The sequence below is a fragment of the Pundamilia nyererei genome, unplaced genomic scaffold (assembly GCF_000239375.1).
Source record: "Pundamilia nyererei isolate P.nyererei 1_Seehausen unplaced genomic scaffold, PunNye1.0 scaffold00561, whole genome shotgun sequence".
NCBI lineage: Eukaryota > Metazoa > Chordata > Actinopteri > Cichliformes > Cichlidae > Pundamilia > Pundamilia nyererei.
In genome coordinates this window covers 7,150-18,244 of record NW_005187962.1, presented here as the reverse complement: position 1 = coordinate 18,244, position 11,095 = coordinate 7,150, and the positions used below count along the sequence as shown (strand labels likewise).

The window sequence follows — 11,095 nt, the reverse complement described above, 5'->3', positions numbered from 1 at the left end:
GTGGCTATGTAGAAAAGCAGTTAGAGAACGTAAATAAACTGGATGTCAAAATGTTGTCCAAAAATGCTAAAAGTGTAAAAACCAAAAGAGTTCAATTTCCTGAAAAGCTTAAGGGTTATAACTTTCAAGTCTGATACTAGGTAGGTAAAAGTGTAAGATACTTACAGTGACTTCCTGGTCGAATATAAAACTGAAGTTAAACCAGCATCCTTTTGAACTTTAGTTTCATTTGCTTTGTAACAATCACCAGCTGAGACAGAAAGTCAGGGAATCAAGCAATACACGTTGCTCTGTGTGTGTTGACACTAAGTGTATTTTACTTGCTCTCAGTTGATGGAATTCGCTTGTGGTCTGGTTTGTCACAGATTTTCATTATAATTATGTTTTTTGGAGGCGGGAGCTCAGAGAAAATGTTCACTCGGGCTGGAAGTGTGTAACTGTCACAACTGTGGATTTTAATGGAACACAGGAAACTTCAGATTTTACTTTTGAGGATGAGAATCTGATGCAGATAAGAAATGGGCATCTTCAAAGCATTTAACACTTAAATGCCTTTGCCAGAACGTGTTATTAAAAGCCTTACTCGAGTTAAAACAAAAAACATGATTTAGAGGATGATGAAAAGATATTATAAATATATGTGTTGCCAAATTGAAGGCTAAAGGAGGGGAGGCAAGGATGTAGCCATTAAAACAGTTGTCAGAAATTAGATTTTCTTAGGTTTTTAAATGTCGTAACCATTATGTGGACACGGAACAGGTTTACACATACAGCACACCAGCTTTTTTTTTTTTTCTTCTTCCTCTCAAAAATGTTCTGTGGTCGGTATGCAAACTTATTTGTCTTATTTACTGTGGGCCACGTGGTTTTTATTTTGTTTTTCTGACCATTGTATTTGTTTCAAAGGATATGAAATAAAATGTATGACTATGGATATTTTATTTACGGTTTGTGTAATCTTGTAGACATTTTTGATGCAAAGATGTTAGTGATCGATGATATTGATGCCACAATCATTATTTAACAGCTGATTCTTCATTATAGAAGCTTCTATCTAAGGCTAAAAAACATTTTCAAAATTGGGTTTAACATTAAAACAGCATAACCTCACACACAAATACTGTAAAAGCGTAGACCTAAAATCTCATACTGTATCTAAACTGTAATGTGTAATTATATCAACAAAGTTGAAGTTACAAACTTGATTTGCATTTATTTAATTAGAATTCCCTTTTTTTTTTAATTATTTGTTTATAGCTCAGTATTTTGGGAAGGGTTAGTGTGGAAAAACAATGGAGGAAAAAGTGGTGACAAAGTATTGGATATTTGGTTTGAAAAGAAGTCCTGCCACTTATCAGTTATGTATACATTTTCATGGTCCAGCTTTAATTATCCTTTCATCACAGTCAGATATTTTATATAATTTATATCTAATGGTGTCATACAAATATACATTAAGAATTTACTCTCTAAACTATAATCTGTCTTTTCAATTAAAATGTATTCATATAAATTTGAATAGAAACATTCAAATTCCCCTATTGTTATATAGCGCCAACTTAAAACAGTCGTCAGCTCAAGGCACTTATAACAGCGGTCGGTTCCGTAAGTCGTTTGGCGCGCTAGAGTTGAGGCTTAGCTGTGAAACTTATGTTTTTCAGGGGTTTTGTCAGTTTTTATCGTTAAATCTGTTTCCCTGGGTCTTTTCCCGTGTATTATAAGTAAAATTTCTTTTGGTTGGTACCGGTAGTAGTTTTATTTTGTTGTATTTACCTGCGACACCTCAAAGGCCGGTCCGCGAAAATATTGTCGGACATAAAACGGTCCGTGGCGCAAAAAAGGTTGGGGACCGCTGACTTATAATGTATAATAAGGTAAAGACTAACATATTAGAAAGAAACTCCCAACAATCAGACAGTTCTTCATTAGCAGCACTTTGCAAAAGTGAAAGAAGAACTCCCTTTTGACAGGAAGACCTCAATTTGTGCAATCTGTGTAGAATTACAGATTTTCATCATTTCAAAACCTTCAAAGGATGAATCACATCCATTGAATCACAATCTGAATGGTTGCTGCCTTTAAGTTTTGAGCGTACATTTGCAGATTTCATGAAGGGCTGTTTTCCATTTTTACTGGAACAAGACTACTTAAAGAAAGGAGGCCAGTCTAACAGAGCACACATCTCATTGTGTAATTAGATGTAAACTAGCTCAAGGACAGCACTTTCTCCAGCCCCATTATCAACAGTAATGCTGTTTTTTATCGGACACTGCTGTGGTTGAATTTCCTCTTCTCTTCATGAAAACGTACACTCCCATTCAATGTGAATTAACCGGAAACAGCAGAGTTTCAGATTTACTAAGAGCATCTTACTACAACACAGTAATGAGTCAACAATCCGTTTGTTAGATGAGATGTTTAATAGGTTGGGTGGGACTTCTCTCAATGGAGATCTTACTTTACACATTTTTCTATATTAACAATATATTTACACTTTTACAAATGTTTGTTCCACATAATCTGTAATGCATTTTAATAATGATTCATATCAGAGCAATCTAATCAAACTATCTCAATGCATATTAAAAAGTTGAACACGAGAAGAAATATTTTGGTGTAGCAGTTTTCAGATTAAAGCGATGACTGAGCTGCTTATAGCAGGAGCCGGAGTACAACAGACACAAAATCAGTCTGTTTTCCTTCAGGTCTTCAGTGAGCTCCCCTTATCTTGTTTTCAAACATGAACTCTACAATTTCCAGCACACAGTAGAAGAGTCATGTTTTGTCACTATTTGAAATATTCTGTTTTAAATCAAAGAGCTGCCTGGATAGAGCATGCAGAATGCAGCATCTTGCCTGTAGTGAAATCACCAGAAAATGACCCATTCTATTATCATTTGGGTTCAACAGCTGCATCATATAGTTGCATTACGGAGCTACCAAGTTAAACACTGTTTAAGACCATTTTAGTTTTCTTGCAGTGCAGCATATTAACTTGTCATTGTGACATGCAGCTTGTCAGGTCAAAGCCCTACTATAGTGATTTTCTAATCACTTTGGACACCCACGGATAGAAATGCATGCCACTTCAATACCATGCTGCTCTCACAAAGCTATAATTTTTGCTACTGCAGAATCTCTGGATGCTTATCTTACAGTGAGAGTGGCTTCACAGGAACATGGTTTCCCATATCATGCCGTTAACTGGAGAAAAGCCAGGCAGATATTAAAGGCAGATTAAAGAAATACATCAGCATTTAATTTCTTGCTGTGAGCCAGATGAGATCATTACCACAGCCAAGAACCCCATAGATAGGCCTAACATTAAGATTGCAAATGGGAGAAGGAGGATCTATCAAAAAGACCCCTCTAAAACTCACTGACATATTACTTTGTTAACATTTAAACTCTCTAGGTGTAAAAATGTAAAGTCATTATGATACGGGGTCTAGAAGCAAAGTCTCTGAACACTGATACTAATCAGACAATGAATGAGTTTGACATTTTTAAGAATTGATGTTATCTAAATTAGCTTGCAGCCGTTTGTAGTCTTTATGCCAGCTGCAAGCTGGTTAGTTTAAGTTAGGTTGTAAATGGTTTGGCATATGGATTTATGTAACAATTTTTAAATCATGCTAAGCTAACTAACTAGGTTAGCTACTTGATTAGCTTAGCATAGGATATAAATCGAATTGTTATTTACTAGCAATCTTCTTTTTAGTCTTAGGCTAACCAACAGCTTAGCTTGTAATTTCAAATGTATTGGTATTTACAGTCCATTTAAAATATTTTTGGTGAGCTAAGCTAACTAACAGTTACTGATTAGCTTAACTTAGCATATAGGCGCTCTTCTAGTCTTGCTGACCACTTAAAGCTTTTTTACAGAGTGGTATAATGATCTCATCAGGCTCCTGTTAAAATATCTTACTGTTACTTTTAAATTAAAGCAAAACATTGAGGCATAAACACCTGATGATGCTTCATGTACATCCCTGCTATGAAATATTGTTCGGCGTGCCTTGAATATGAGAAGATAATATTATAGTCACATTTTCACTGCAGTCACATTAACTGGGATGCAAATCACATGGTACAAAACCTTCACAGCAGCACTTGGAAGGACATTTGATATATTTGTGCGTTACTGCTGTGAGATACTACAGACAAGTACCATAGCTACCATTATGCATTTATATTATGATATGTATCCAAACAACAGCAAAATGTGATTTGTTCATTAAAGCAGCCTTTGATGTCTTGTTCAGGCAAATCCCTGTAGCTGATTATACTAAGAGAACCTCCCTCTGGTAGCATATATTGACATTTTCTCTCTTCATTTATTAATGTTCACAGCTCCCTCCGTAACACACGTCACAGTGTATGAGAAAATACGTTATTGCACTCTCACCGACTCATCCAGAGATGTTGATGGAAGCTGTTAGCGAACAGAGATGTCTATGAAGCCCAAAGAAATAATGAATTATTATTCAAGATGTGCGACAGACTAATATGAGAATTTAAATTCAGGTCAAAGAAGCTAAACTGGCAATCGCAAGGCCTGGCACTGGAGAGATAGCGGGGGACACTTAAGTCACAAGTTTAATGAAGCAGTTCACAAAGGGGATGTCACTCTGATTCTGAGTGGATTGTAGATGCAGGAGGATGCTTTGGTGTGATTTATCTGAGTTCAGGCCCTCTTGATAATATGCACACATCTATCATGAAATCGAAAATCAGCTGCCTCTGAATCAAAATATGTGTCATGCTCATATCTCGAGGTTAAGGTTCAAGCTGTCAAGAAAGGCAGATAAAAATAAATAAATTCAGGCAGAGAGAGAATTTCTCTCGGGGGGATAAGCCTTTGAGTGCTACATCAGAAGCATTATTACTTGTGAAAATATAAGCACACTTCATTAGCTAAGGACTTCACTTATAAAACATTGCCTTGAGCATGCATAAAATGCAATGTTGGTGCTGGATGTTGTGGTGAGTGTCTTAGTAACTTAAGGAAATGGGAGAATTAAGAGAGCTTTTTGGAATACAATACCTAATGCACAGGCTGAGTGATGCACAGAGCAGAAGATGTTATTTGTCCATTGCTAATGATGACACATGGAAATCAAATATGTGCAGAAATTCTTAAATTATCCTTCTGTATTATTTGAGTTTTCCTATAAAGATTTCCATTTACAGTAATGTATCTATTCCTTTCCTGCAGACAGCCAGATGAAAAGATTGATTACTCTCATGTCTATACAGTTAATGGTGGTGGACAAAGTCTGTCTAATGGCTCAGTCACACTAGAGTAAAATATGATGGTGACTTACTTGCACCTGGGAAAAATTGGTTGTTGCCAGATGACTAGTTGTGGCAACCAACTGGTCACTCAGAGACTGAGCATCTAACACTTTCAGTCTCTGCAGTTACTCTCAGTTGCAAGACAATTGCACAGGTTGCCTGGTGGGAGGCAACCTGTCTCCAGAAAATCGGAGTCTGACTCAGAGTGACAGCAACTGCTCTCAGACAGGTTGACAAGGGTTTGAAAATATTATTGCCAACATGATGCAATCAATCTGAGTTTGTCTGTGCTGATGAGTGCAACTTGTCTGCCATGTCTCTTTGCATTAGTCATCTCAACTCAACTAGTTGCCAACTGGGTGGTTTCTGGTTATATTCCTTAGAAAAGCAAGGTTGATAAGCACCTACGTCACTTTACAGTTATGCTGCTGTCCTATAGTAACTACATTACTAATTGTGGAGGAACTTCTCTTTCAAATCTACAAGATTCTGGTTGGACTCTGAGTGCAAGTAGTTAATGTGATTTTTCTGTATATGCAGATGGCAACAGATTTGCAAATTTTCACCAATTTATTTAATCGTTGGAATTACCACAACAGGTCGCATGTAGTTGCCAATTTGGACCCATTCAATAGCTAACTGATAGCAGAGTTGCTCTTATTGCCTGAAGACAGCAACTGCGAATGATCACAGACTCAGTTCCGTCTTTGAAGCAACTGTTTCAATGGCAACAAGATCGCAGGTTTATAGCACAGTTAAAATAATTTTGGTCATTTATGGTCTCCAATCACTTTTCCCCTAATAATCTAGTAACTTCCAGCTTGTGTTCTGTGTCAAAAACCAAAGAGTAAAATCAACACCTTGGTTTTAATGACTCCCTTTATCAGGAAGGAAGTCACTACCCTTAGTTAGAAAGTCGTTTCACACATATTGACCTACAAAGACAATAAATGTCATTTTTGCAGTTCTGTTTATGAATATATTACACAAACAGAGATTTGGTTATCTTGACACTGAGCCAGGCCAGCTACCCTTTGATTTCCAGTCAGGCTAAATTATGCCAGATGAGGCTTCATAAAGTATGTCTCTAAAGACATGTTAGTGGTATCAATCTTCTCATGTAACTCTCAAAAAGTAATCAAACAGATGCATTTCCCAAAATATCTAACAACCTTTTTATTTATCTTCCTTTTTATATTTTCCATTAGCTCAGAAGCTGTTGTGCTATTGTTGACTTTCCAAAAAGTAATGTAAAGCTAGTATAATTTTTGCTTCTTCTTTGTGGACAGAGATGATTTCAGACTTAGCCATCCATTATTTTGTCTCTACTAGCCAGACTTTGGATGTGCTCTGGTTTGACTGTCTGAAAGCCAACATCTCCTCTGATTTTAGGAAAGGGCTAAACAAGGCTGCACCACAGCTGAACCAGCAGGGTTTTACATCCTGCAGGGCTACAAACAGCAACCTGTAAAACAGATATTGATTTCAATAAAGCAATCTTTTTTTAAGTATGTTGATTAATAATTTCACTTTAGGCTAAACAGGTGAAACTGAATTTTGTTATATGACTGGAAGAAAACAACTATTTCTACTTGCTCTTTAACAAGTGGAATAATAACTTTTCCAGGTGTGCTCAGATTAAAGAAGAAAACACTTTAAATTCAACTGCTGTTTCAGATTTTACTGCTCTTTGGCTCTGAAGTCAGAGAAGATGTCTGCCAAAACAGACCACAAGCCACAGCCAGCTGGTAGAGACAGGTCACATTATTCATCTTTTTTGGCAACCGTGTTCTGTTGTCCATCCTGTGGCGAAACCCTCTGCAGTACCAACAAACCAGAGAAGGTCAGAGAGATCCCAACCCACCACAATGTTATCTGGGCTTCCCCAAAGATCAGCTGGCCCAGGAAAGCCTGCAAAGAAAAAAACATCATGCCTGTTTTTAGAAACAAATTGCCAATAAAGGTGCCCTAATGGCCAATATCCCTGCTGAGCTTAACAATGAAGAGCCATAAATCACAGTGACAAGTTATTTCTGAATACAGTCTAGCCTATTTTCTAAAATAAATCAGGTTACATAAGAAGGAAGGACGTTAAGGTCAACGTGAAAATATTTTCACCCTCTACTGTCTGATGTAAAGGATTTCACTCAGAGGACATGAAGTAAGAGCTATAAGAGACAGATCGTCACTTACGGAAGATATGAAGTTGGAGGCAGTGGTGGTCACAGTGGTTCGGGTGGAGGACGAGGAATACCTGAGTGCTTTGGCAAGGAAGGTCCACATCACAGCATTGCAGGTGAAAAGCAGGCCGCCACACAGCAGCCTCAGAGGGATATGAAGCTGAAAGACGAGAGAAGAAACTTATTAAAGATGCTCTTGACAAATTTTTCTCCCCCACTGAAGGGAGGAAGTATCTAATCTGCACAGTTTTTTTTGTTTGTGTGTTTCTCTGTTTGTTAGTGGTCTAGTGTCCACAGTTTTCAAGATATCATTTTCAAAATTAATGTGATGGTAAATACTCATAACTGATTTCATTTTTGTGAAAATTGGGTCAAGGTCACACCAAATGTGAAATTAAAATTTTATATTACCCACATTTTCTTTTTGATCATCTTTAAATATCACAACAATGTACTAGGTATTGGGCAGCATGGATACCTAGTTTGGCTAACATTTGACTTTCACCTTCATGGTTAGCACCCACGGTCAAAGTTAACCTTGTAAAAAAAATTTCAAGCAACCACATCGAGTAATATGCTATATGAAAGGCGACGGAGAGAGCTGCACAACACACTTTTTCCAATACAAAGTCCAACAACGTCACATTGATGCCATAACGGGTTGATGTCATCATATTGGAATAAAAACGTCATAAAACATCAAAGTTCTTTGTACAGCCCATGCCCTTCGGGGGAAGTTGCACTCTCTGAGAGCTCCAACAATGAGAGAGACCCCTAGCTCTTTCCAGACAGTGGGAAAGAAAAACTCCCTTTTAACAGAAAGAAACGTCCAGCAGTATCATGCTCATAGAGGGGCCAGTGGCCAAAGGTAGTCACTTAGTTCTAACATTTACTTTCCAAAGCTTCACAGTGCATTGTTCCTGTTTGTTTTTCTCTATGTTTCCACGTCCTGTAGTCTGACGTGAGGCAGGCAAATCTCGTGGTGCAAAGTAACAGCCTTTACATACGCTTTGCATCCACCTGCAATCCTAATTTGCAATTCTGTCAATTCATTTGTGCCTTAAATCACGTATCGGGGGGGTCGCTGCTTTCCACGTTTCTACAGTTTAAGGCTTCAGACAGCCGCCTGCAGATGTTTCTGACATCACTGTGTGACGTATGTAGGCAGCTTGAAGGTCATTCACAGAAAAACTTGACATCCTCACCATCAGATACCAGCCGTTCAGCTCATTATCTACACGCAGAGATAATTTTTACGCTTATAGAATAAAACAACGCCTAAATACAAGTAACTGTAGTGGTGTGCTTCGGGGGCGCGGGTACGCCACGAGCGCGCCGCTGCCTGCGCGGGCTCCCCCAGTGTGATGCCGCAGATGGTGCTGATGCTGAGGGAGGCGGTGAGGAGAGGCGGGCGGGGATAACCCCCCTAACTTCCCTCGTGAGAAATCACCCCGCTCGCAGGCGAGCATTATTATTCACCCTCACTGTGTTAATAATTAAAGCGAGTTTAACTGCGGCAATGCCTCACCCGGTCACAGGCGGTAGTTTCGTCCGCCTGTCTGAATTTCCGCTGTTCTCCCCATGTCCGGAGTCCGGTTTCACAGACACCCTTCAGGTAGTCGGCTCCCAGCGACAGTTTGGCCGAGGACGACGCCACGGCCCCGAGGAAACCCGCCAGCAGTGCATAGAAAACTCCCGGGAACATGGTAGTGGTGATGATGGTGATGATAGGCGAGGGACATTATTTTCTAATCCATCTTTTTACATGTCTGCTGCTGAAGCTGGTCGGCGCTGAGCTACGTGCATGCTTGTATGACTGTCACTGAGCACGTTTTCCTGCACTTTCCATCGACAGCCGTCCGGTGGCAGTCACACAACTCATGGCCGTGGCTCTCCGAGGCATTCTGGGAATTGCAGTTCCGTAATATTAGTTCCGATATTTTAGTTTCGTATTATCTATTTTTTATATTTATATCATTTTGACTCTTAGTTTTTAAGTCAGTCTAGCTTCAGTTAGTTTCCATGGTGTTTTTTTTAGTTAATTTATTATTATTATTATTTTCAGAGTTGGTTTTAGTCTTTTTAATTGTTATTTAACATGTTGTATATTATAGAGACAAGATTTCGGACAATCAGTAAAGGAATTACAACAAAAACACAACTTTTTGGAAGCAGTGGACTCTCAGTCTTGTAGGGATGCAAAGTCTCCATAAACATGTTCATTTAAATCCCCATCAGGCAAGTTGTAATACCATTTTTTATACCAAACCAACAAATATTTAAAGTAAGGCTATTTCCTTTATATTATTTTTCATTTTATTTTAGTTAAGAGAAGTGACAATTACAGGTAAAGTCACACTTTTGTATAAATCACATAATATATCCCACATTAGTGAATACATGCCTTAAGTTTTTTATTAAAACATTGTGAGGTTAAGAAGAGTTTGAACTGAAGTCCCTTCACATTATTTTGTACTATAAATCCTGGGTGGAGCAGAGGGCAGTCAATACTAATGTAATGTTCTTGAGTGTGGGTGGAGAGCACTGACTCCACTTGATCCAGGGACAAACCTTGGTTTGCTTTTAGCATACTGATGAGCTGCAGTATAAAGGTTCATTACATTAACCCACACAGGGTATAAGTTAAGTGAGTGAGAGGCGTATGAATGTGTGTTGGTCACTTATGGTCCTTCGGTGGTCCTTATGGAGAGAGGACCCTGTAAGAGAGGTGGAACCAGAGCAAGACTAAATGAGTCTCCTAATTAGAGGCAGAAAATTGAGCAACAGCTCAGATCCATGGGTCTGTAATGAGAGTATTAATCAGAGTGTTGTAATAGAGACAAGAGTCATCAGACAGATGTCCGTCTCTTCATCGGACTCTGCAGCTGAACATCTGGTTGTAGATGGATGAGAGACCATTCAGTCAGCATTGCATTTGGCTATTAATTTGGCTTTTCATGTGGAGCAGCATGAATCAGTGCTTCATACACCAGTGTAGTGAACCCAGCATAGCGCACACTGCCTGGCCTTTATAGTAAAACACAAGACTGTGCATGGGAAATAGAAAGAACACAAACAGAGATGCATAAACTCGCCGTAATTACTTTACTTTCAAATGTAGGTGAATACATTTGAACGTGTGATGTCTGCTCTTACAACTGATTGACTTATTGCAAAGAAGGGAGACATGACCTTTTCAAAAAAGAAAAAAAAAGTCAAAATTTGAATAAATACTGATCTTTTGGTAAAATGGTACAACAGATTGACACTGTTATTCAAAAATTGATTATATCAGTGAAGATAATTCAGGTTGCCTTGGAACTGTTCGCAGCTGAGTGTGAAGTGGTGGGAATGAGAATCAGCACCTCCAAATCTGAGGCTATGGTCCTCAGCCGAAAAAGGGTGGAGTGCCCACTCCGGGTCAGGGACGAGTTCCTGACCCAAATGGAGGAGTTCAAGTATCTCGGGGTCTTGTTCACAAGTAATGGGAGGAGGGAGCAGGAGCTCGACAGACGGGTTGGTGCAGCGGCTGCAGTGATGCGGACGCTGTACCGGTCTGTTGTGGTGAAGAGAGAGCTGAGTGTAAAAGCGAAGCTCTCAATTTACCGGTCGATCTA

The 11,095-nt window shown here is 38.9% G+C and overlaps 1 protein-coding gene across 1 annotated transcript; it reads right to left on the bottom strand.

The window, feature by feature from the left end:
* Positions 1 to 5,714: 5,714 nt before the first annotated feature.
* Positions 5,715 to 9,328, bottom strand: tmem42b (transmembrane protein 42b). The gene is made up of 3 exons (XM_005754405.1): positions 9,007 to 9,328; positions 7,492 to 7,638; positions 5,715 to 7,209 (listed from the first exon to the last, which is right to left on the bottom strand). Exons 1-3 carry the CDS (start codon positions 9,181 to 9,183, stop codon positions 7,063 to 7,065), a joined length of 471 nt encoding a protein of 156 aa, XP_005754462.1. The 5' UTR covers positions 9,184 to 9,328; the 3' UTR covers positions 5,715 to 7,062.
* Positions 9,329 to 11,095: the final 1,767 nt, after the last annotated feature.

Bases quoted from the DNA above. Each gene is read 5' to 3' on its own strand.
- tmem42b (XM_005754405.1), bottom strand. From the start codon at position 9,183: ATGTTCCCGGGAGTTTTCTATGCACTGCTGGCGGGTTTCCTCGGGGCC. The intron at 7,639-9,006 runs GTGAGGCATTGC...CTCGTCTTTCAG, and splicing joins AAACTACCGCCTGTGACCGG to CTTCATATCCCTCTGAGGCT. The intron at 7,210-7,491 runs GTAAGTGACGAT...TTTTCTTTGCAG, and splicing joins CCTCCAACTTCATATCTTCC to GCTTTCCTGGGCCAGCTGAT.